Here is a 26,146-nt window from a genome sequence, read left to right as displayed (position 1 = left end):
ACCTGTCTGGGTGTCAGAAGTCACGGTATGTCACACACACACACACACACACACACACACACACACTTTCTCCCTCTCTTTACTTTTAATATAATAAATCACCAACTCCGTTTTTGAATGATCAAAAGACAAAATGTTTGGAAAACTTAATTTCCACGGTTTTGTACATGTATATTTATTTTATTTTTAAAGGTCCGGTGTGTAGGTTTGGTTACTATATATTTTTATTCATTTATTATCACCTGACAATTGGAACTGGACGCTGGAAGAGCTCTTGATTGTATACCAGGGGTATCAAACTAAATTTTAGTTCAGGGGTCACATGCAACGCAATTTGATCTCAAGTGGACCAGACCAGTAAAATAATAGCATAATAACCCAAGATCTCCACATTTTTTCCCTTTGTTTTACATATAATAATAATAATAAGTGCAATTTCAAGTTTAGCATTTACATATGAACTTAGAGATCACAGTGGATCTACAAAGGCACAAAACATTTAGTCACAGGTTTCTGAAACTGACAAATATAGTTTTTCACATTATGAGCAGACTGTAATCACAATGTGAGATTTGTGGGCCGGATTGGACAATTGGGGTGGCCGGTTCTGGCCCGCGGGCTGTATGTTTGACACCCTTCATCTTCTATCAAACACTGTTAATCTTTAATGCTGCCCGAAGGCCATCATAGCTTCTCATTTACTCTTGAATGTTGAGTAAAAGGTTTTCTTTTGGTTGCTATATCTAAATTCATCCCGAGATGTCACTAAATTCTTTACACTGGTCCTTTTAAGTAAATGATTATTTTTATTTTTATTTTTATTTTTATTTTTATTTTTTATAGAATAATCTAATTGAAAAATGTCTTCAGCCTCAAATCTTTAGGACTTACTACAAATGACAAACTTGGGAAAGTTTGGGTATTTAATTGATATATTACTTTAGTTTTCCTTCATAAAATGAATTTGTACTACAGTTATGTGCTTGTCAGACGTGTATTAGTATGTGTATATGATTGTCCTTTTACTGTCTAATCATAGTACTATTAATTCTATTGCTACCTGTTTCTTATTTTTACTTTTACTACTCTAACATTAAATTTAACAGATCCTAATCTTAATTGAAGAGCAATGGTATCTGTCCTGCAGTTTGTTAAACATGTCTTTGTCCTTGGCCTGTGTTCCTGTACAGCTGGAGAGCGGTGGAGAGCAGGACCTGGACGCTCTGGACCAAACCCAGTCCGACTACCTCAGTGCTGCTAGTGACCTGGAAGACACTGATGGAGAGGCCTTCACAGACGATGCCTACACCGACAACGAGGAGCTGGAGGAGGCGTATCCCGGTCAGGAGGCAGCCAGGACCTCGCGAGGGCCAAGGGTGGCTGGATCCGCGTTAGCCCGATCGTCCGAGCCGTTCCTGGATCGCCATAGCCCCAGCTCGGACCCCGAGCCTGAAGCCGACAGGTACTCGGTTAGAGAAGTCCCACCTCTGCTGCATGTACCTGAGCCCAGGTCCAGCCGCAGAAACACTTACAGTCCACCTCAGAGCGGTGCAGAGGAGGAGGAGGAACCCTCGCATCGCAGCTTCACCGACTCTGACTTCAGTGCACTTGAAGCAATTTCACCCAACGCTCCATCAGAGGGACCTCCAGATTTTGTAGCACCCGACCCCACGACTCGCTATTCTGTGAATGAGCCTTCGTATGCAGAGCCTGAGAGTCCACAACAGGCCAGTCTGTCTGTCATCGAAGAGAAACTACAGCAGGTAAATACAGCAAAGCATTGAGCTCATTTAAAGGACCACTCCTATGTTTTTTACTCCTTTTAGGTCCAAAACTATTAATGAATGAATTAACTAAACATTATTTTAATATCAGGATACTTCCACTGTAATGGATGTTTGTCACAATGGTTTGGTGAAAGTAATGGTGAACTACAGATGCTGTGTAACTGTCTGTGTCCAATATTTAAAGAGAAATTTCTTCCAAAAACTGACTAAAAGTAATTTTTTTTTATTGACAGACTGATATTTTTCATGATTTCAGTATCTGATTTTTTTAAGCAACAACTGTAGGAACATTTAAAGCTGCGTAATTACAACAAAATACTACTGTTTACCTGATTAATAAATGTAAATAATAAAATTCAAAAAGAATTAATGAAACAATTGTTTGCTGTAATCGCTGTGTAATTTACACTGGTGCTTATACTGTGTATTATAAATGGAAAATGCCTGAAGTCTTATAATCTTTCAGTGTCTGATTTTCACAGAAATAACTGAACTCACCAGCAGTGGAAACATTTTAAAGCTGCATTATTGTGACAAAACAACATTGTAACAAACCCCAAATATAAACACCTTCATCTTTCCCACTACAAACCAGTGGCTGACTTTATATAAATGAGAAAAAAAACAAAACAGCAAACAGCTATTGGTCGTATTAGAAAATTGAAATGGCTGCATTTTAGTCATGAAATCTCTATAACTCTTAAATCATCATTATTGGAGTCTGCAGTCAGTCGTGTTCTTGTACAAACTCGACACAAACTGTGACTGCTTTAAATATATAATGAGGAACAAAGAAGTTCTTAAATCCTTGTATAAAATCTGTTGCTGTCTCTTCCAGGCTCGTTCAGTGGAACCACAGGCAGAACCCGAGAGGAAAGGACCTCAGTTCATCGTGTAAGTCTTTTCTTTCACGCTACAGCCTTGGTTCTCAACGTGTGGTATGTGTACCACCAGTGGTACTTGAGCTTCCTGTGGTGGTCCTTGGAGGAAAATCAAAAATACTGTTCTCCTGTACTTCAAGAGCTCAGGTGGTGCTATAAAAACCTTCAGAACCATGGCTCTACAGGATTATGGGAGTTCTACAGTGGAGCAGACTGAGGCTCTGTGCTCATGTTAACGCGTCTCCTCTGCTCCTCAACAGGCTTGCACATCATCACCAAGCCGTCCAGTTCAGGCGCACACAGATCCGAGGAAGCGACAGCTCTGACGACGACAACGATGACGACGAAGCGGACGACATCGAGTGGGGTCCTGCGACAGAACTTTAGGATTAAATCTGAAGTCTGGTGATTTTCAACAAGACATAAGGACAATTTCACACCTCCAAGAATCCTTGGATTACTTTTTCTTTGCAAAAGCCAAAGCAATTTTATTTATACAGCATCATTCAGACATAAGACATCTCAAGGTGTTTTACACAGGCACAAGATTACATTTTACTCTGGTTCTTGTTGTGTTCAGGTTCACTGCAAAATTTACTCTTAAGTTTCAACAACTGAAAAGGTTACCAGATATATGTTGAGATCAAACTAACTGATTTATCTTCAGATTATTATTTTTTTGAAATAATCTGAAATCAGTGGGGCATTTGTAGTTGCTATTGTATGTATGCATTTCTAGCATATTCTAGTTGTTACTTCTTATTATGGAAATATATCAGGACAGTTAAGATAATGTTGAAATGCCTCTTTAACTTTTTTTTCTACATTAAAGTGTTTTTGTAATTTCAAATGTGTTTTGTTTTTTTATTATTGCCCATAACAGTTCAAGCCTATATATGATTTTATTTTTTAAATCAGGTTTCACATGAGTAAAATTAATCCTGATTACAACAAGTCGCTCAAATAACATGTGAAAATGTTTTGTTTTGATATGAATTGAGTCTGATTGTTGAATGGAAATGTTGTGTGTACATGTATGTGAAATAAATTCTAGTGAGCCTCTGAGGCTAAAGTAACAACTGGACAACATCAGCAATATCCTGATGGATTATTATTTTTTAAAGACAAATAAATTAAAAACAATGTAAACTGATATGTAAAACATGTTTACACAGTTATTGATTGTACAGGATCCTTGTGTCAAAATCTAGATTTGATAACTTCAATAAATCAGTTTATGTTCACAGGTTTCAGTGGTCAGTCGCTCTCTGAAGCGTTGAATGTGACGTATATGCACAATTTCTTATTTAGCATTATTTATTTATGTTATCTTTTCTTAAATACAGTACCCATAATTAAGTTTGTATTAAGTGTGGAATCACATCAAAATATAAATTGTCTAAATTGTTTTTTGTAGCCTTAAATCAAGTCATATTATGTATTTAGGGGTTGCCAAACTCAAATGACCTGTCATCTTTTGGACATCCAGTCTGGTCAAAAGGGGAAAGAAAAGAAAATACACAACATTCCATCATCATATCACAATTAAAATATTAATCTGTACTATTTTCTATAGCATTCTTTGTAAGTGAGCATTTATGTTCTTTATGACTTAAGAGGGCAGTATTTGAAGATTTTTTTATTTGAAGATTTAGGCTGATCCGCACAACGTTAAAGGGATTTTTCAGGTTAAGACCTGGTTTCAGGGTTAGATTTAGGTTTATGTTAGGGTTCGGCACTTAGTTGTTTAAGGTAACGGTAATGGGCGAGGGTATTCATTAGTATTTATCTAATGTGTCCTCACTAAGATATAAAACAAGTATGTGTGTGCGCGCGTGCACATCTGTTCGCGCACGTGGCAGGTGCACAAGGCGGTATGTATCGTCATCAAAAGCTCCAGGTCACGTGGTGAAAGAGACGCACGTGTGTCGAGATTAAGTTGATTAGCGTGACTTTGATCGCGGTACCGCTTGTTTAGACGCAGTTATTTCTGACGTGAAGTGGGTTTGCGTGTATACTTTTTAAAGGACACGGGTTGCTGCGCGCATAAAACCGAGTGAAACACCCATGAAACGCAGCAGAAGTTTGTGAAGTAAAGTTGTGTGTTTCTTTAACGGAACTGGATGTGCGCGCAGCTGAGCGGATGCACACAACAGCGCATTGACAGTTTGCGGTGAGCTGTCTGTCTGTCTGTGCGTCAGTGAGCCTGCGCGGCTCGATGTACGACAGCAGCGGCAGCAGCAGCAGGAGGAGGAAGACGGACAGACACACTCCGTGGCGACAGGTCGGTCTGAATGGCACCGAGGTCCCGCTGCTGAGCGCCGGCGGCACATCAGCCAAGTGGAGAGTCGGGGGGTGGGTGGGGGGTATCTACGTGAAACTGCGTGAAGTCAGGATGGACGGGAAAGGCACTTTGAAGATGTTCACGCGGAAGAAACGGGAACTGATCAAGACGCCATCCATCTCGAAGAAGAGCCGAGCAGGAAGCCCCGGGCCGCAGAGCAGCGCACAGTCTGTGAGTGGAAGCAAGCATCACTTCTGGTTTGTGTGTGTGTGTGTGTGTGAGAGAGAGATGACCTTCAGTTGGAGAGGACAGGGCAGCAGAGAGGAAGCTGGACCAGGGTTATCTGTGTGTGTGTGTGTGCGCGCGCTTGTTCTTATTGCCTCTGTAGGACCTGATAAATACACCGACTCTTTAAGGACCATTAGTCCTCATGAGGACGAACCACATTTCTGAAGTTTGGGGTAAAGGTTAGAGGTAAGATGTGAATTGTGTTTAGGATTAAACCAGGGTAAAAGGCTTTGGTTAGACTGTCCAAATGGAGTGGAATTTAGAGTTAAGTCCAACAAAAACAGTTTTTTAAAGTCATTATTAAGTAGAGACATAAACACTTCAAGTTTTGATTTAATCATTGTTAAGAATGATGTCATCAAGGTGAGAAAGTGAAATAATGTCTGTCTTCTGCTGGGCAATAATTCAGTAACCATATATTCTATATATGGTTTAAAAAAAAGAAGTGCAGTTGTGTTTTGACAAAAGTTACAATTGTGAGATGATTCATAATTGGTGCAACTTAAGTGTTGCAAACTTTCACAATTATCAAAATCATGATTGACATTTTGTGTAATTAGTCAAACAAATAAATAATAAAATGTACTCATCTGAATAGTGGTATTTTGACCGGTGAATTCCCGCGGCACTGCATATTTTCAACTTAATGCTGTTCTATCACACTTTATCTTAATCAAAAAATTGCTGTGTCTTTCGACCTAGTGTGACCTTACGACCACTTGCTCGTATTGTTTTAGAATACGTATATATATATCTGTTTTAATAAGTGTTTACCATTTTAAATCACAATTCGCTAGTTTCTTTAAATTACACTCATGAGCAAAAATCAGTCTTTAATCATCTGACTTTGATGGGGATTATCTATAGGGACTGAGTTTAAATGTTTCCATTGTGATAACTTTTCTAGCCATATTGCCCAGCCCTACGTTTGTCTGAATGAAACCATATAAATCCAGTCATCCTGATGTCACCAGGTTAAATATTCATATAATTGTGACTGTGCGTGTGGGGTTTTCACCCATGAGGCAGTGGCATCTGTGAAAACTCTTGCAAGAGTTTTGACCATTATCTGGTGCTTGGTTAGAGTGAGGACACAGCCGTAGGGGGAAGGAGCATGCTGAAGCGAGGTGGCAAGTGTAGCTACAACCCTTACTCTACCAGTCAGAGAGTTAAGAAAACTGGGCTCCAAGGCAACGACAGTCTGGACATACTGCCCAACAAGCACAGCGTATGGCTCAAGCAGGTATGTGTGAGTGTAAGTGTGACTGACACAAGCAGCTAATGTAGGTGGATGTTTTAACTGTTTTGTGCTAGAAACTGCTTTCATCCGTTGTATCACTGAGTAGTACTTTTCCTTGGCTTTGCTGCTGATGCACCGGTTAGGCCCCAACACTGAGAGATGCATGACCTGTGACGCAAGTCTGTCATATCTGGAAAACTAAATTCACTAACCCAACTAGAAAAGTGGTTCCATGACATTAGTAAATTAAGGTAGTTTCCACCTCTAGGGCTTTTATTTAGTCACACAGATATAGAATCAACATAGTCAAACGGTTACATACAGCGATGACTGAATGAGGACACAACGCTTATGCATGCATGTCATTTTTTGTTTGTTTGTTTAATATAGCTATATGAACCATGTATAGTGTATCTTGAAGTTCCCTTTGATTCTCACCACTAAGTAATCGAGTAATCATTTGGTCCATAAAATGTCAGAAAAAATGTTGATCAGTTTTTTTCCAACCTGGAAATGATGATGTTCTCAAATGTCCTGTTTTGTCCTCAAACCAAATGATTTAATGTTAATGATTTCTTATATAAGGATCAAAGAAACGAGAAATCATAAAACCTTTTTTAATTATTAAGAAAACCCTCAGACAGATTCATTGATTATCAAAATAGTGATTCATTTAAAAATCGTTTAAATGTTTCATCCCTAATTATTATAATAACTAGCCTTATCAATGACGCGTATTGTCTCTTGTCTTTATTGATATATTAAAGTATTGATATTGTAAATATCTGTTATTGAAAGTCTGCTCAGTTTGCCACACCCAACAACAGCTTGGAGCCAGGAAGTGTTATGCAACACAGGATCTTGTGAAAGTCTTTGTGCATGTGTTCACTAACATCAACAGTGTCACTCATGTTTGAGGCCACTGGAGCAAAGAGAAGTCACACTGTTGTTTTTTTCCATTCAGGACTGTATCATGTGATCGTCTTGACCTTTTTCCCCCTCTACCTTTTGCTCTCTCAGCTGTCCATCCTCCAGGAGCGGAAAGATGCAGGTGACATCAGCCTCTCCTCTTCCCCCTTGTCTACGTCCTCCTGTTCAACACTCACTCCGTCCTCTGCTGGGCTCCAGGACTCCTCCATGTCCTCACCCGGTACCCAGAGCATACAGCACCTTAAGCTGCCATCGATGCAAGGGATGAGCTGCCCGTCTCCTGTTTCCACCCTGAAGAGACCCACTGCATTGAGCAGACACGCCAGCGCTGCAGGTGTGGGTCAAACTCATCAGTACCGGTTCGAGTGTGTTAAAGTAGTTTTATATAGCACTTTTCAAATTGATGGACAAAAATGTAGGGTGTTACATTTTTATTGAAAATAACTTCAAAATTCTGCTTTTAAGATTAATGCAAAAGAAAACATTAGAAAATAAAATAAAGAAAATTAGAGGATAAAATAAGTAGAAGGATAAAGATCAAATGATAAGACAAAACACAAAAACAGTATAGTAACATAAACACTAAGTGTTGTGTGATGTGTCCATTTTAACACCCCCCCTCCCTGTGTCGTATTCCTGAAAAACTAAGTGGAAATGTTTTGAAAGCTCGTACTTCACGAGTTAAGATATTTCAGTGTCTGATGGTAGTTTAATGTAATACAGTATTAGTTATTGAATTTGCCCCAAGAAAATGTTCCCATTGGACCATTTTCTTCGTGTTCATATTCATGGCTATTCCTGTTGTTGCTTTCCCTGCTAGCTGCTAGTCAGTTATATTTGAACATATGAAATTTGTTATGTTTAAATTTTGGTCTTTTTATCTCAACACAAGTTCACAAGTCCCAAGTTTGAAGGGCACTGCATCATTGAGTGATGATTCTTTTTCATTCAATTACCTAATTCTCCAAAATTTCCAAATGTAGTGAGGAATAATCATGCTAACATTGTGAGAAAACGTTGTGAAATAAATTAAACAAGCAGCAAACTTCACTTTAAAGAAATAGTTCTTTGAACATAGATACAACTTTCACACGTGCTTGTTAAAATATGAACTTGCAGTTGTTTAGCTTAAGTCAACCTAGCATAGTAAAAGGTAGCAAGGGGAACCATTAACCCCAGCTTTGTTTAAAAGCTATCATGTCCAACTAGCATGTAAAGCCCATTTGATAACACTGTTTAAAGCTTAAATATAAAATATGCTTTATTTTTTATTAACAATTCTACTTCACCTCAAGTCACCTGAATTTTGCTAAGCTAACTATGAGCTGGCAGCAGCTTCTTAGTTTTTCAGCCAAATTTATGCTAAAAGGCCCATTTGTTGAGCTGAATTAAGCAAATATTGATTTATCTTCTCAAGCAAATGAGCACATGGTTCTTCCATGGTTGAGAAGAAATATAAGGTGAGAGGTGTGACATGCATATAAACAAACGTTTACACACACACATACATGCATAAATAAAAATACAGATAAGCACATAAATAAGAAATAACACACAAGATCATAAAACTTGCAATAACTTAAGAAATACACAATACACATAAAAATACTATAATAGTAGTCATTTTAAAAAAAATTTGACAATTCACTTGGTTAAGTCTATGTTGCTTCATCTGTAAGTTAAATGCATATATGCTGAATGATGTTCTCTGTGTCTTCTCAGGATTCCCACTTCAGTCATGGGTGTTCTCAAAGGGCCAAGGGAAAGGGGCTTTGACCCCAACTACTCCATCTGAGAGTCCAGAGAGCACAGCCATTGAAGTGGAAGACATCCCGGCCCTGCTGAGGGACGTGGCGCGTTTTGCTGAAGCTGTGGAGAAACTGAAGGATGTGGTTCTCACTGAAGGTACGACACCTTTTTTGTGCCACCCATCTCAAATCATTCCACAGAAACCTTCCCAATGACGTATGAGAGTTCAAATATTTACCTTCTAAAACTGTCAAAACGAGTTTGGTTTATGTTTCTTTTATGAGCTGTTACATGTTTACCAAAGCACAAGTCACAGAAACTTGTCTCATTTCAGTTTGAACCCAGTGTTCTGGGAATAAGCTGCAGTCAAAGAATTTAAGACATGAGTAATGTTTTGTGACAGTATGCCCCGTGTTTGTCTTTGCTCCATTTCGTTTGTCAGTTTGGAGACGGAACAATACCGTCTTGTCTCCAGCTTCCCCTTTTGTGTCGCACACTCCAAATCATTTTGACAAGGGCTTGAATGAGGAGCAATCCACCAAAGGTTTCTGTCGGTTTGCATCATTTCTGTACATTGACACTTTAGGGTATGATAAGGAAGGTGAAGGGAGAGGGAGAACGGTGGTTTGAACAACCCTGCAGAACCAAGGCAACAAGTGACTGAGCTTCCTCTCTCCAAATGAAGGGTTATGTTTCCGTTGCACCCACAGAGTCAACCACACTCTTGTCTCCAGCAGGAAGCCAGCTTCTTGTTTACTGAAGCCTCATTGACACTCTCCTCTTCTCCTCCTCAGCAATGTAGCAAGGTTTAAAACGGAAACGTATACTTTCCTCATAGAGTAAACACCACTATTTAAAGATTTAGTCTGTTTGTTTCTGAACCACTTTTTAAATATAACATAATTTTGAATATTATATATTTCATTACTTATTTTTTATTACATGTCATTTAGCAGACACTTTTATCCAAAGCAACTTACAATGGAGTACAGTCAGCCACTGAGCCACTCCACCCCCCCATAATGATGATGATGATAATGATGATAATAATAATAATAATTATTATTATTATTATTATTATTATTATAATAATAATAATAATAATAATAATAATAATAATAATGATGATGATGACCTGGGTGTACCTTTTGTCCCTATGTCAGCTGGGATTGGTACCAGCAGCCCTGCGACCCTCATGTGGAGCATTAAGTGGTAGACGATGAATGAATGATAATATTCTTCATAATCCTCTTTGTGTCCACATAGCCATCAATAAATGAAGTTGTCTGGGGGGATATTACAGTATTTGGAGGGCAGTACTTATTTTTGCAGAAAAATGCATTTATAGCTTTTAAGTGTTTAGGAAACAAATGACGGAACAGTTTGCCACCTGTAGGGCTGGCAATTATTGTATATTATGGTATATGAATAATATCTCAATATTTCAAGGCTATGTCCTGATATGAGCTATATCTAGTAGATTAGCTGGACACAGGCCATTTGTCCTGTGAGAAGCATAAACTAAACTCTAAAAAGAGAAGTGACAGTACATTGTAAAAACTGTAATATACTCTAAGATAAAAGAAAGTATCTACCCTAAACTGTAATTTCTATAGCTGTTATTGTGTTCTATACTTAAACACATACGGTTGTTAGGCTTTTGTATTAATAATACTATTTGATATCATAATATTTGACTGAATGGTTCAATATCAGAGCTACAACAGCCCTTAAAATCAGGAAAAGATGAAATCCAAAATCTACGATGTCTGGTCTCTAAATTCCAGTATAGATATCGATATGTTTCCCAGCTCTAGCAACCAGCTACACAGACTGAGTTCAAGTCATTACAGCCTTGTGTAATGACTTGAATTTGTGTGGTTGGGAAACTTCCTCTGTGGATAAGATGAGATGGACAGAGCTTTGAGTTCAAGTCATTACAGCCTTGTGTAATGACTTGAACTTGTGTGGTTGGGGAAACGTCGTCTGTGGATAAGATGAGATGGACAGAGCTTTGGTTTTGTATCTTTCCGTCTGCTCCTATCTGACTCTGGATCTATTATGTTCTCCACCCAGCGTTGGCTCTCTAAACAGGAAGCCATGATGGATAGTCTCTGACACAACGGCCTTGTCCACACTTCCTCCTTTTGATAGGTTGGCTACATCGTGACCCAACGTCTCCTCCTTTTAATCAGCAGCACAATCAGAGTTTGGATCTTGTCTACTGCTTTGCTGCAATCGAGAGAGTTCCTCAATCTCAATCTAAGTTCTGCTTGCATTTTAGGTCCCAGTTAATTTCTTTAACTGCAAACTGTTGTTTTAAACTGAGTGTATTTGATAAGGTGATTTGTTTTCTTTAGCTACTGATACCAGAACTGTGGTCTAATCTTGCAAAACGGTAGAAAAGACCACATGGTCTGTGGCCCAATGTCCAGATCACTCTGTTCTTATTGTCTGCTGTCACTGCTCAGACACATTCAAACTGTGGGAGGGTAGAGGAACCGGCTGCACTCAGGCCTCCTCTGTCAGCTATGTGCCTCCATCACATAGTTCAGTAGGAGGAGGCAAAATTGTGCAACGAAAAGCTGACGAAACCACATTTAGTTGGCTTATTATGGTTATAATAACCATACCTGATGGTTAAGGGAGTTGATTGAAATATGCACTTGAATGTGTCACTGGTGAAATCAGAGGTATGACCTGACACTGCCTTAACTGTTCTTTCTGTCTCCATTAACTCTAACAGTAGCGACATTGGCAGTGAGAGACATTTAGTGATTCAGCTTGTCCTTCATGTGCAGTTTTGTCTCCTACAGATTGTGCAGGTTGAGCAATGTAAAATGAAGTGAGAGCTTCTTAGTTTAGCGTGATAACAAGCAGCAAAAAGTGTTATTTGCTGCATTATACATGTGGTGCACTTCACTTACTGAACTTAAGACTTTTTGACTAGTGAATTTGTAATTCTCTAAGAGTAGGCATATAAAACATCTGGCACAAGTAGGGCTGCTCGATAATGGAAAAAAATCATTATGTATGTATGTGTGGGTATATATATACATACATACACATACACATACACACACGATACACAAATTTCGATTAATTGCACGGCCCTGTCCTGAAGGCCTCACAAAGAAGCAAATTCACTGTACAATGAATTACCATTCATTCTTTACTAACATTCTCCTGTCTGGGTCATTGGGGGATGATGGTGCCAAATCCAGCTTACACTGGTTGAGAGGCCCCGGAGAGGTCACCACTCCTAGCCAACATACACAGAGACGAACAACAATTCACACTGACATCCACATTTACTGCTATTTAGATTCTCTAATCAACCAAACCCCAATTCATACCAGCAGATAAAATGAAACCTTAACCACGAACATATAATATCCCACAAATGTTTCTCTATCCTGTTGCTAACTTCATCTACCACCTCTCCACCATATTTCCCTCCCATCCAGGTAAGGAGAGTCAGCGACCCGTGGCCCATGAGTGCTTGGGTGAGGTCCTACGTGTGCTGCGTCAGGTCATCAACACCTACCCTCTGCTAAACACTGTGGAGATCCTCACTGCGGCTGGGAAGCTCATATCGAAAGTCAAAGGTAAATATTGGCAAGGAAAGAATATTTATTATTTTAAATACCGTTTTATGTATCTGTTGATTGATTCCAGGGGTGTGAATCGCCCAGAAGATATTGCAATTTATTGACTTTTTACAACTGCAAAGCGTATTCCCAAAGTTAAACAGCTGCATGATATACAAGCCTATTATACGTGCAATTAAATGTAATTTTATTTTAAAATGTTGTTCTGTTTATTTCATTGGGAAACATTCTATCTCATCGTCGTCATCCTGGTCACACAGTATAGCTTTGCTTTTACTGCTTTGGCTTTAACTGGTGCCACAAGAGTCATTTTGCACCAGAGTGACGTTTGCATTAAGACATAGCAGCAGGATGTCCCACAAGAGCGCTGTTTCCGGGACATGGCCTCTGCTGCAGCAGCTGCAGCAGGTTAAGTGACGGTGTGTTTTGGCCTGGTTTTTAACGTTGCAGTCAACCATTATCCATCTTTAGCAGCCGCTCTGTCCAAGATAACAGGTGCTGTCCAGAGATGCAGCCTCTGTTCTTGGGTTTATTAGCAGCAGCGCAGTTAAAGTTCATGTTGGGGCTGAAGTGTGTTCATTTTTAGTTTGAAGTAGCATTTATTGCTTTTATCTTCACCTCAGGCTCCTCGGTTCTGCATCTATCTGTGTCTTTGTGAAGCAACACTTAAAGGGAGAAATGTGTATCAATGTTGCCACACAAACCTTTTTGTTGCTCTGCTGTATAAATAGTTTTGACCCCACCTCCCTTAATACTACACACTGGATGTTAAACCACTGAAACAAATGTATTTAGGACACAGCTATTTTTTCATTTCTGTGAAACACAGTTTAGGGTTTAGTCAACAGAACATAATATCCTTAGGTATTATACAGTAGATCTGATGGTGTGATTTAACTGATGTGCAGGTGTATAAAATGCATGTTTTTGACATGACTGAAACCTGAACATGTGTATATTTTTTTTCAGGTTTCCACTATGAGGCTTGTAATGAGGCAGACAAGAAGGAGTTCGAAAAGGCAATTGAAACAATTGCTGTTGCTTTTAGCAGCAAGTAAGTACCTGGTTTATGTTTTTATGTGTTATTGTGAAATAATCCCTCGACAATCCTATTCCTGTGGTATTCGTTTCTCCAAATACTTGTTATTGGTTTAGCTGCACCCCTTGCCAGTGAAATAGCGATCTTTAGCTGTACTTTTACAGGCAGGATGTGTGTTAACGTGTACGTTGTAGTCTGCTGTTGGGAATGAGAGAGAGAAGTGCAATGATGGTGACACATTTGCATGAGGCTGAGCTGAAAACAGGAAGTGGTTTTTCTTCTGCTGGGTGACAAAAACCAAAACTTGAGTTGTTGTTCACTACCTGGCTGCTAAAAGAACAGATTGCCACAGACAGGAGAGGTTGATGATAAAGACTCTGTTCTCTTGATTTGAAATCGTGGAGACGAGTCAAAGGCCAATGAATTTAAATAGACAACTATGAAATCATCAAAGTGATGAATATGTCCTTTAAAATTATATATTAAAGTACAAAATGTGTTTACTTTGTGTAAGATAAGTATATTGTATGTTTATTGTGGCATTCCGGGTTTAGATATCAGTCACAGGAGGAAGTGAGCAGGCACACAAGGTTGAAATCTGCCTGACAAGTCTGTTTCCTCATTCTGATATTATTATTCTTCTCTACATGAAGTGTAAAATCCAAGTGTTCTCATTTGTTTCGCCTCTTTTTAACAGTCAAGTCCTCTGAAAGAGGTGTCAAAATTATGTAGGAGCGGATAAGGAATTCAATATAATTGAAAGTCCTACTGTATAAGAACAATAGGTCGTGTGTTGGGCTGAAATAATGCAGATAGAACTTATTTTTCATCATTTATGAACCTGCTGAGGTTTGTCCAATGGTTTTCCTTCCCTTCAAATCTGCTCTACAGTGTCCCCTGCTGGTCTTTCTTTTTTTCAAACAGACAAAAAGTTCTTATTAAAAGTGTAGAATAGTTGTGCTGATGTAACCGTGTCTTTCTGTTTCTGCTCGTCAGTGTCTCGGAACTGCTGATGGGAGAAGTGGACAGCAGTACGTTGCTCTCTCTGCTGCCCACAGAGAAAAGCAGGGTCAGTGAACATTGATCACAACATAAAAATACATTTCCACTCCCACTTTTGCATTGGGTGTAGAGAAAATGAGTTAATGATGGTGAGTTTGTTTTTGTTGTGCAGTCGATGGAGAACTTGTATGCTGCGACAGATGGTGGTCAGTTCAGGAGCGACCTGCAAGACATGGGTAGGAAATCAGTCACTTCTCACTTTCCTACTTTCACTGGGTTTGGTGTTAGTTGATGTCTGTGTACTCTGTCATTCATTTATATTGGAGAGTAAACTATATTTAGCCTCCATTCACTTCATGAAAGATTTTACATGTTCATCGTCTGACATTTTGATGTTCACGTGAGATAGTCATAGTGAGATGCAATCACAACAGCAGGAGAATGTCTTGAGGGTCCAGCTGAAGTGGTGTCGTCTGGCTTAAGCAAGATGGAGGCCGGACACTCACTCATTCAGTCACTGTAGCGTAATCAGACTTTCTTCTGCAGCAATGTCACATGAGCTCACTTGGATATTATGCAGAGATTTGATTGATTTTGCCTTTTTGCATAGATAATCTCTGGAGAAAATCCTAACTGCATCTCTGAAAATGGCTTAAGAGAAACACCTGATCAATTAAACAACTAAATGGCAGAGTTTATAAAAAAAAGAGTTTTAGAGATTTGACTACAGCTAGTTTAAAATGACAATCAAATATCTGCATAACCAAAATAAATACTAAATATTTGAGATGATCACCAAGTCGTACTGTGAGTTACAGCTCAGATAATCACTAATTTCCCTAAAAAAAAAAATGCCGTCTGCAGACATGAACGTGTGATAATGTCTGGAGACAATTCTCCACTGGAATTTGACCACACATGAGAAGTGAGACGCATCCACAACAGCAGTACAATCTCTTGAGGTTTGGGAAACAGGAGCCAGGTCACACACACTCCCCACTTTGCAGTTTTTCCTTCTGTATTGTCATTTTAGCTCAGTCGGTTATTCAGAGATTTGACCAGGTAGTTGGCAGAACAGTCTCTGGAGAATGTTGGGAGCGACTTGTGCAGGTGTTTGCATTCTCACATATAGCAGTGCCTCTGGACAGATTCTGGAGAGTGTCCACACTTTAGTGCATGTACAGCATGTGGCAGCTTAACGTCTCATCCGCACAGAACTCGTCTGAAATGGTGATGAACAAAACGTTATCACCAAAATAAAATGCTGAATGTTGGAGATTTTCACCTAGATCTTCATCTTCACCTCACCACAAATCATCAACTCAGGTAGTTGTCATGTTTGTGTGTTGACGTGTAGGCCGAGGAGAGGAAGTGGATGTGATCCTCCAGCACAGTGAGGGAGGAGTGGACTCCGCTCTGCTTTATGCCAAAACCATCTCCAAGTACATGAAGGACCTGATCAGCTACGTGGAAAAGAGAATTTCACTCGGTAAGTGTCGGAGCCAAATGAGTTGATTGATCAATGTGTTTAAGAAATTAGAATGTTTGAAAGAAATAAGTTTGACCCTTTGCAACTTGATCTTCGTTTGCATTAATATATTCAGATTTATAAAATAAATCAGTTTAATCAGTATCAGAATATAAATGTACCACACATTACGTTGTTATTTGTGTTCTTCTCTTTTATCAGAGACTGAATTCTCCAAGGGCCTCCAGAGATTATACCAGTCCTGCAAACACAGCATAACGCATGTAAACCCCCTTTTTTAACCTTCTCTCAACATGATACACTAATGTTTAACACAAAAATACTTCAATGCTTCATTTTGTCAGATGGTTTTGGTTGAGTATCAAATCCTTTCTTCCTCCAGCCCCACATGCCTTTGTTCTCCATCTATTCTCTGGCTCTGGAGCAGGACCAGGAGCAGAGCGTGGGGCTGCAGCAGGCCAGCACCACCCTGCACAGCCAGACCTTCATCCAGGTGACGGAACAATTCACTTCATCTGTTTAAAAATGCTGTGCTAGGTTAATATTCTTGGTGTTATTCAATAATAATGCGATAATAACCCTTCAGTGTAATGTAAAGCAAGTGATCTGAAAGAGAACTAGACTGTACCTCAGCTTTGACCAATCACAGGGCAGTTCAAAGGGAGGATACAGAAAACTTTATTAATCTCTGAAGAGCCATTTATGCTGGTCTCGTACGGTTTAACACAGGTTTCCACAGTCCACTCTAGTATGTATACATTCATACAAGATGAATTTTAAGTCTCGGAGGAGACGGTATGGTATATGGGAAGAATATATCTACTATGCACATGGGCGGGCCAGGATAGCTCAGTTGGAGGAGCTGGCGCCTTGTGGGCAAAGGGCCCCTGCAGTAACAATACAGGCAGAAAACATCTTGAAACTCTAAAAGTGTGTGTGTGTGTGTGTTATACAAATCTGTCTTTGCTTATTAGGTGGGAGGGGCTCAGGACATAGAGCCATGATCCATAAATATTAGTATTTAATGACCTGAGGACTCAGCAGTTACCTATTTTTCTAGGCATTCTGCCAACTGCAGCTTTAAATCACCCTGCAAGAGTCGCTCATAACCTACTACTGTTTTTAATACCGGAGTGTCCTGCTCCTGTGCACACTGTGTTGATCTGTTATTGTTATTCCGTGCAGCCTCTGATGCAACGAAAACAGGACCACGAAAAGAGACGGAAAGAGATCAAAGAGCACTGGATTCGAGCAAAGAGAAAACTGGTAAGGTCTCATTTTCTTTATATGTACAAACATGGACCCATTTGTCTCCCAAGCAACAATTGGAAAAGTGTAATGTTTCTATTTAGATGGAGTGTGAGGCGAACCTGCGTAAGGCCAAGCATGCTTACATGGCTCGCTGCGAGGACTACGACAAGGCCAAAATGGCGGCCTTTCGAGCTGAGGAGGAGGGAGGAGGATCTACAGCTAAATCTGTGGAGAAGAAGAAACGATTAGAGGAAGAAGCTCGTAATAAGGTCTTTATCTGCATCTGCTGTTTGTCCTGCATGTGTAGGTTTAGAGCAGTCGTTCCCAAACTTAAATTGTTTAATATAAATTAGAGCTGCAACTAACGATTATTTTCATAATCGATTAATCTGTCGATTATTTTCTCGATTAATCGATGAATCGTTTGGTCCATAAAAAATCAGAAAACCATAAAAAATGTTGATCGGTGTTCGTCAAACCTGGAAATGATGATGTTCTCAAATGTCTTGTTTTGTCCACAAACCAAAATGATTGACTTTTAATGATTAATTTGTTATCCAGAGCAAAGAAATGAAGAAAATATTCATATTTAAGAAGTTTAAACAATCAGAAATCTTGTTTTAATCATGAAAAAAGCTTCAAACGATGAATCGATTATCAAAATAGTTGTCGATTAATTTAGTCATCGATTAATTGTTTCAGCTCTAATATAAATATAAGAATATAATAAAGTATGAGGGTGTGGTTTAAACCTATTGGGACTATGAAAACCGTACCCAGAAGAATATCCACTAGTAAAAAATAGAATAAGAATTTCTTAGAGTTGCACACAAACACCAATCAGTGATAGTGAATTTAACCCATCCTTATTCACAACCAGTTGTGAACACACAAACCAAGCAACAACAATGATACCTTTCTCAGGGCCACACTCAAAAATCATTAGATAATTATCTCTGAAACCTTCTCTGTACTGATATTAAAAAAAAGAAAAGGATGTAATGAGATGCTTTTTTTAATGGTACAATATGCTTGTGCAGGCAGATGAAGCTGAGGCAACCTACAAAACATGTATCGCAGATGCCACCACACAGCAGCTGGAGCTGGAGCACACAAAGGTCACCGTGCTACGACAGCTGCAGGACATCATCAAACAGAGCGACCAGACTCTTCGCTCGGTCAGAAGAATCACAAGAATACACTCTCACACGCCGCCATTCCTCATTGCTACGGCTTACTGACGATTGCTGTACCTCTTCTCTTCCTCCAGGCGACCATCTCTTACTACCAGCTCATGCACATGCAGACGGTAGCTTTGCCCGTCCACTACCAGACTCTGTGTGAGAGCAGTAAGCTGTACGACCCAGGACAACAGTACGCCGCCCACGTCAGGGACCTGCAGTTACCAGAGCAGCCGACTGTTCACTACACATTTGAGGCCTACTCCGCCTCGAGCTCATCACAGTGAGAACTTGAAAGTTTTTCATTTGAAAAGTTTGACATTATTTGCTGAGAGGTCACAGAAAGGTCATTAAATTGTACCACTTTGAATTTATTGACTGTTTGATATTCTTCTCATTGGTGCAGCCATGGCCACAGACCAAGGAACGACAGTTTCAACACAGAGCAGAGCCACACGGACAGTCCTGCCACTGGCTCGGATACAACAGTTCCTGACAGAGAGGCAGAGGCTCAACGCAAGAGTAAGTGATGTCGCCTGCTGCTGTCTTCTAATATCAAATGACTTTGACCGGACTGCATCCAGGATACTTACTTGGAGCTGCAGGAAAGAAACAGCAGCAATTGTAACTGAACATGCAGGCTCATAGTCCCTCTTTTTGATCACATTCATGAGAAGCCAAAATCTTAATTGCACACAGCTATGTTGAGAAACACAGATAGTTATGTGGAGCTGTGATAGGTGTAATCAGCATTGGCAGTGGTTTAAATGTAAGACATTTGTTTATATTTAAACATTACAAACTACAGCTTGAGAACAGACGTATAGCTAAACGTAATATGCTGTGTTAAACTATGGCTTGGTTCAAAAACGTAATTTTCAGATTCATATCGAGCATCATTTTAAAAAGATCATAATATCGATTCATAAAATCACCAGATCGACTTTTTCATATCTACCATTTCCTTCCAGTTTGTGAATTGAATGGGGAAATGGGAATTGATTCAGGAATTCAGATGCACTACAGAGCTCCAGTACATTTGAAGACTTTTGAAGAATCCAGCTACTTTTAATCCAGTCAAGAGTGAGAACTCTACAAGGAGGTGGTCCTCTGCTCATGATATCATGTTTCTCCCAAAAATGCATTCATGTGCTGAGGAAGAGACGAGAAAAGGGAATGCTTCATGAGGCAGCAGTGGACAAGAATACATACATCACTGATGGCAGCTTTAATAAAACAATTAACCTTTAAATGACCTTTTTTGTACACATTTGACTTGATGTTTTTAAATCTACACTTCCAGATTTTTAAAATATTAGGATTATTGTAAATGGACTAGAAAATGTACGTATGTAGTCACTCACTCAATTGCCTTCTCATGGAGGGATTTTCAGCTTATATATCTGTATAATGACCTTTTTATAGCAAAGTCTATAGAGTGACAGGGATCGCAGTAACCCTTGCTTAGTTTTAAAGCTGTTTTCCTACATTGTCCCAGACTAATAAACCAATAAGAATTAGATAAAATAGTAACGTTGGCTGTCCACAGGGCAAGGCCACAAGTCTTGGGGTTCAACAGTGAGCGACGACAGCGTTGGAGGAGATGGAGGCCTCGAGTCTCCTACCATCAGCACAAGTAAGAAACACCTCAGATTCACAGTAACATACACTCGTCTCAGATTCTCCTCATCATGCACAAAGATAATAACTTAGCTCTGCTGAAATCTTCCCTGCATATCTTGGACAATGTTTTTGTTGATTTGTAGGTGACATCAGTAAAATTGCTCGAACATCGTCCACTGGAACAATGTCGTCCAATGAAGATGCAGATGAGAAAGACGGGAATGTGACTTCATTTGAAACTCCAAGTAAGATCGTTTTGTTTTGTTTTGTTGATTTAGATTTTTGTTGATAAAACATTTCCTTGGCTGTGTGAGAGCCTCTGATGTTTTTCTTTCTCTCCAGATATCAACGGCATGGATCCTGACGTGGTTGTGTCCACCAGACCTTTCCGTAACCTCGGACTGTCCAAAGCAGCTCAGACTCACCGACTGAGGAAGCTGCGGACTCCCTCAAAGTGCCGCGAGTGTGACAGCTACGTTTACTTCCAGGGGGCAGAGTGTGAGGAGGTCAGTTCTTCATCCTGACATTTGAGTCCAGTGAAGAACTTCTGTGATGTAATTGTATATGCTGTACATGCATACTATGTCTGTTTATACTCAAAGTATATATGAAAGTATCATTCTGGGTAACCCAGAGAAAAACCAAACGAGTAGCAAAAGCAATGACAACATGGACAGAGACATAGGAATGGATAACTTTATTAATGGTCAAGGTGAAATTGTGTCATAACAGAATTAGGACACTTAGAAATAGGCAAATGGTGAGGAAAACAATTAACACAGTAAAACAAGTAAGGGTTTGTTTTAAAAAGTCTGATCAGTAACAGTATAAGATAGCATTGAATATAAAAATGACTTTAAAACCTTTAAAAAATCTTTAAATAAATAACACACTGAGGTTAGAAGGCTTAAGATCAAATTTCTAAAATGAGTAGGGACATGCTGTATTTTATTCCATGAGTGAGCTGCGCTGAAACAAAAATACATTTTTCCGCTGTGGTAGAGCTCCTTGAAGTATCCTATTGAGGTTCTTGAAATCCTCTCCGTCCTCAGTGTTTCCTGGCGTGTCACAAACGCTGTCTAGAGACTCTTGCCATCCAGTGTGGCCACAAAAAGCTGCAGGGTCGTCTGCAGCTGTTTGGCAGAGAGTTCTCTCAGGTCGCCAGCTGCGCCAGTGATGGAATCCCCTTCATCATCACCAAGTGCATTTCTGAGATTGAGAGACGGGCACTCAAGATGAAGGTGAGTTCAAGTTTTCAAGACAATGTGCCTGACTCTGAGGAAGACAGGACTGTCCGATAATAACCACTGCTTCCTGCCTGCAGGGAATCTACAGGGTGAATGGGGTGAAGACTCGTGTGGAGAAACTGTGTCAGGCCTTTGAGAACGGAAAAGAGCTGGTGGAGCTGTCTCAGTGTTCACCACACGACATCAGCAACGTTCTCAAGCTTTACCTCAGACAGGTACACGTGCATGTTGACAAGAGGTTGTTTTCCCTTGGACTGTACTCTAATCTAATCATGTGTGGATTTGTTTATTTGAATCTGCAATAAGTCAAGCTCAGCGCCATAAAATATTTTAACCATGCACTTTATACACACATGATTGCAAATACTATGCACTGCATATTCAGTCCACTTTATTAGGTACACAGGGCAGATAATAAAGTGGCACCTGATGTGTTCTGCTGCTGTAGCTCATCTGCTTCAAGGTTCAAGGACGTGTTGTAACATATGATTTATTGAATTAACTGTTTTATCATTTGAAACCAGTCTGGTCATTCTTCAGGCATTTTACCCTGAGAAATGCCACTCACTGGATATTTATTTGTTTGATTGGACCACTCTTGGACCAGTAGATCAGTAGTTGCTGAAATTCTCACACCAACAACCATACTACATTCACTTAAATCACCTTCCTTCACAAGGCAACAGTAAGTTATAAGGGTATGTGCTGTAAAACAAGTTCAATAATAGAAACAAAACAGAATAAAAAACATAATTAATACAGAATAAGTAAAGCAAAAGTGCATATGTGCACAAAACCAGTTACAGATGTGTCTAAAGTGACGGTACAAAGGGTATTAATTATAAAACAAATATAGATGATTAAGGAGGATAGATTAACATTAATGAGCAGGTCAATGATGTACCTAATAAAGTGGCCAGTGCTCATTTAGAAATTGTGGAGTATTTAATTAAATGTAAAGAATTTGTCATATTGTTTGTTTCATGCTCAGTTCAACTCTGTTTCCTTTATCCTTATCCACCAGCTGCCGGAGCCCATCATGCTGTTCCGCCTGTACAACAGTCTGATGGGTTTGGCCAAAGAGAGTCTGCACAGTGAAGAAAATACACCAGAGGCGGAGGAGGCAGAGTCGAGCAGTGTGAACCCAGCAGCGGGCAGAGGGTCTGAGCTGGTAGATCTGGGTCCAGACACCGATCCAGAGGTTCTGGTGCTGGTGGAGAAACTGAAGGAGCTTCTCAAGGAGCTGCCCAAGACCAACTTCTCTTCACTGAGATACATCATTCGACACCTGCGAAGGTCCGTTGCCATGCAGGAAAAACAGGGCAGACTATCAAAGCCCAGCACTGTTAAAAGTTAAGAAGTGCAGAAATCATTCCTCTACTTTCTCTTCTCCTAGAATCGCAGAGCTGGAGGAAGATAACAAGATGAGTCCCAGTAACTTGGGGATTGTGTTTGGACCCTCGCTGATGCGTCCACGTCCAACTGGGGCAACGATATCTCTGTCATCTCTGGTTGATTACCCGCACCAGGCCCGCGTCGTGGAAGCCCTCATCGTCTTCTATTCATCCATCTTCCAGTCCAAAACCTCTCAGACGCATAAAATCTGTCGCTCTGCTTCTTTCTCTGCTCAGCAGGTATGTTTTAAAGGTCCAGTCTGTGAGTTTTAGTGCAATAAACGAAGGACTCAACTTTCCTTTTTCCACGTGTTTGAAGGAAAAAGGAAGTCAAGTCACCTTTATTTCGATCGCACATTTAAAACCAACCAGGTTTTAAAGTTCTTTACAGGGTAAAAAGTACAACAACAAGGTCTTCACATACCAGAAAGTATGTAAACACCATTTCACAACAATCACTCTTTCACTCCCGTCTTTTATCTTCTTTGTTGGTTTGCAAACATGGCACAAGATGTGGCCTTCATAAAGCCCTTAAAAAACGGCTTATTTTAAGGTTATGAAAACCAAGCACATTTTTATTTTAATGCAAATATGCACACATTTATGGGTAGTATATTCAGTATCTGCCAATAAACCCTTCTAAATGTTTCACTGGACCTTTTAATAAAAAGCATACTCCCAATTACCAACTTCATGAACTAAAATTCAGCTCTGCGCCTTATTCAGGTGTTGAAACTTACATTTATTAACTTTTAAAGCACATATTAAATGTGAGCAATTGTAATATGGGATAACAAACTGATATTTAGTCATTAAAAGGTTAAATGTTAAAAGGTAATTGGGTTCATCTCAGTACAAGAGATAATATGGTAATGCCCTTTGTACTGATTTTCAGTATGCCTAAATCATTTTGGCATTGTCATTATCTTTAACATAAATGTCTGTAACCACAATTTTTAAAAAAGGGATGCTGCTTGTTCATGGACCTTTTTTTTAAAATTGCTTCTCATTTTACAAACATCACTTTGACGGGGAAGAAAAAACCTTGACATGAGTCAGTCATTTATGAGTGTGAACATAATCTGTTATAAAGGTGAGTAGCAAATAAAAAGGTTGGCATGCATTTCACACCCAGAGTTATGGCCCATAGACACGATTCATTTTCAGCTCTGGTTGGTGATTCAATCCTGTGTACTGATCAGTAATCGCCTCTGTCCCTTTTCAAAAAACATAAAATTAGACTTGGACTTAGACTTCCTTTTATTGTCATTGCACAGAAAACACAGCAGTGAAAACTGGCAACGCAATTTCGTTGCTTGGCAAGCAGATAAAATCCAACAATTTTGAGGTAGATTATTGTGTACTATGATTAATAAAAAAATAAATAAGTGTTTTTGTGTATATATATATATATATACATATACATATACATATACACACACACATACATATACATACACACACACAAGAGTAGTGCAAAAAAAACAACAAAAACAGGAATGAAATCTGTAAGCAGCAAAAATAAATATTGCACAGATAGTGTCGGGGGGGGGGGTGTTATTTGGAATTTAGCAGTCAAATAAATGTGTGTTTACACAATGTGTGTTATGTTATCTCATTGATATCAATCTATATTTTCCTCTGGTTCAGGGTCCTAATGCAGAGGACAAGACGACGAGTCCTGCTGATGGAGAGGAAGATGGAGGGGAGCAGCAGAGCAAACTGGACTCTGACAAAATGGAGGAGGGATGTGGTGAGTTTCCATAGAGACCAAGTGAATACAATAATACGGTAGATGACGTAAATCCTGCTGCGTTATAGGTGTTTAAAAGCGTTAACAAGGCAGATGACAAAATCTCTAAAATAGGACCTTGTTAAATAGTAATCATCTCTATTATAGTAATACAGAAATTGCACATTTGTTTTTTATTTCTTCATTCTGAGTTTTCATCCTTGCCATGTTTTTTAAAGTTGTCTTGTTTTACCAGAGACTGTTGTCTCCGCCTGTGTTGATATGAAACAAATGACTTCCTGTGTGACTGAGCAACACAAGATCCAAACACTGCTGTATTTGTGTGAACTTGTGTGGCAATAGTTTGAATCTACTGGACATTTGTTTATATCTAAAAGTTAATAACAGTTTTAGAACTGCAAAACAAATGTACTCTCGGGTTTAATTAGAGTGACTAACGGTATGACCTCTGGCCTCTTAATCTCCATTTAGAAAGTTCTTTGGGCTCTAGTGAGCAGCTCTCTGACTCTGAGTTGGATGACAGCGGTCAAAGAAGTACACACTCTGGTAGCCTGATGAAGCAGGAGAGTGTGGTGAGTGTGGATGATGACCAGCTGAGCTACAGGGACAGTCTGGACCTGTCCAACCAGTCTGCGCCTCACACTGACCCAGACCAAGACGTGGATCAGGACCAAGACGACCCAGAGGGTAAAGAGCCGCCTGCTGTGCCGGACAATGGACCCCCAGATGATGACACAGGGCCAGAGCAGAATCTGAGCGCCTCCCTGGCCGAGCTCAACGTGAACCAGTCCAACAACAACTACCCGTATTCCCCCGTTTTGAGCCTGTCTGGGCTTCCACTGGCACGTCTGTGTGGAAAGAAATTACCTCTGACCAGGAACAGGGGCAGCGAGCCGGAGTTTGTCTGATCCTATCAGAACATCACTGTGTCAAATCAGTGAGATTCATTTGATTGACAGGAATCTAGTTTTATTTGGTAAAAAAGGAAATGTGAAACTGAGAGGGTTATTTTATAGTGTGCATGAAAATTCAGATTTTATACAATTATTTTAAAAAGACCTGTGTGGATGTTTGCAGCTGTGTGTTCTGATCTATCCTGGCACTGAAACCTCTGCTCGCTTCTTGCTACTCAACGCATTTCTTCTTGTCATTTACAACAGATTTGACTCATTATATAAAAGTGTTGTCTATTTTTACTTGTTTGTCTTACAATCCAGGGGAAGAGGTGTGTAGCATTCCAGTCTGGATGTGTGCAATGCAATATTAAGTGAATTTCCTTTCAAGTGCTGCGGGTTTAATATCGGCACTAAAATTTGAATAAGTTTTGCCGTTTCTTATAAATGTTGCCTGTATTGCCTTTTAGGTCTATTTTAAATAAAAGTATTATTTTAAATGTA

General features: G+C 39.6%; 2 protein-coding genes across 8 annotated transcripts in view; both read left to right on the top strand.

Moving 5' to 3' along the window:
- Positions 1 to 3,912, top strand: part of tjp3 (tight junction protein 3) — a 26,600-nt gene extending 22,688 nt beyond the window's left edge. For all 4 annotated transcript variants that reach the window (XM_058638651.1, XM_058638649.1, XM_058638650.1 and 1 more), the window contains exons 27-30: positions 1 to 25; positions 1,191 to 1,763; positions 2,626 to 2,681; positions 2,929 to 3,912. The exon at positions 1 to 25 is cut by the window's left edge and continues 76 nt beyond it. In XM_058638651.1, the coding sequence (XP_058494634.1) occupies positions 1 to 25; positions 1,191 to 1,763; positions 2,626 to 2,681; positions 2,929 to 3,055 (781 nt within the window). In that variant the 3' untranslated portion in view covers positions 3,056 to 3,912. The remainder of the gene's footprint in view (positions 26 to 1,190; positions 1,764 to 2,625; positions 2,682 to 2,928) is intronic.
- A 715-nt stretch (positions 3,913 to 4,627) lies between these two features.
- arhgap45b (Rho GTPase activating protein 45b) lies at positions 4,628 to 26,146 on the top strand. Of its 4 annotated transcripts, none has more exons than XM_058638884.1 (25): positions 4,628 to 5,183; positions 6,325 to 6,483; positions 7,501 to 7,744; positions 9,133 to 9,315; positions 12,627 to 12,767; positions 13,740 to 13,824; positions 14,806 to 14,878; positions 14,984 to 15,047; positions 16,169 to 16,300; positions 16,502 to 16,563; positions 16,683 to 16,793; positions 17,486 to 17,566; positions 17,653 to 17,820; positions 18,592 to 18,729; positions 18,822 to 19,015; positions 19,139 to 19,254; positions 20,282 to 20,368; positions 20,499 to 20,600; positions 20,698 to 20,861; positions 21,408 to 21,596; positions 21,680 to 21,817; positions 22,627 to 22,898; positions 22,999 to 23,236; positions 24,647 to 24,749; positions 25,221 to 26,146. In XM_058638884.1, the coding sequence occupies exons 1-25, from the start codon at positions 4,887 to 4,889 to the stop codon at positions 25,655 to 25,657; spliced, it is 3,978 nt and encodes a 1,325-aa protein (XP_058494867.1). In that variant the 5' UTR covers positions 4,628 to 4,886; the 3' UTR covers positions 25,658 to 26,146. The 4 variants fall into 4 exon arrangements, with proteins under 4 accessions (XP_058494867.1, XP_058494868.1, XP_058494869.1 ...); XM_058638886.1 differs by lacking the exon at positions 4,628 to 5,183 and adding an exon at positions 5,258 to 5,426; XM_058638885.1 differs by lacking the exon at positions 6,325 to 6,483 and having other exon boundaries at positions 4,630 to 5,183.

Source organism: Solea solea, chromosome 9 (assembly GCF_958295425.1).
Source record: "Solea solea chromosome 9, fSolSol10.1, whole genome shotgun sequence".
Classification (NCBI taxonomy): Eukaryota; Metazoa; Chordata; class Actinopteri; order Pleuronectiformes; family Soleidae; genus Solea; species Solea solea.
Note: the sequence above shows the minus strand (reverse complement) of the source record. Positions and strands in the feature narration are given on the sequence as shown.

Coding starts and splice junctions, on each gene's coding strand:
- arhgap45b (XM_058638884.1), top strand. CDS start 4,887: ATGTACGACAGCAGCGGCAGCAGCAGCAGGAGGAGGAAGACGGACAGA. Junction 6,484..7,500: donor ACAGCGTATGGCTCAAGCAG/GTATGTGTGAGT, acceptor TTGCTCTCTCAG/CTGTCCATCCTCCAGGAGCG. Junction 16,301..16,501: donor GGAAAAGAGAATTTCACTCG/GTAAGTGTCGGA, acceptor CTCTTTTATCAG/AGACTGAATTCTCCAAGGGC.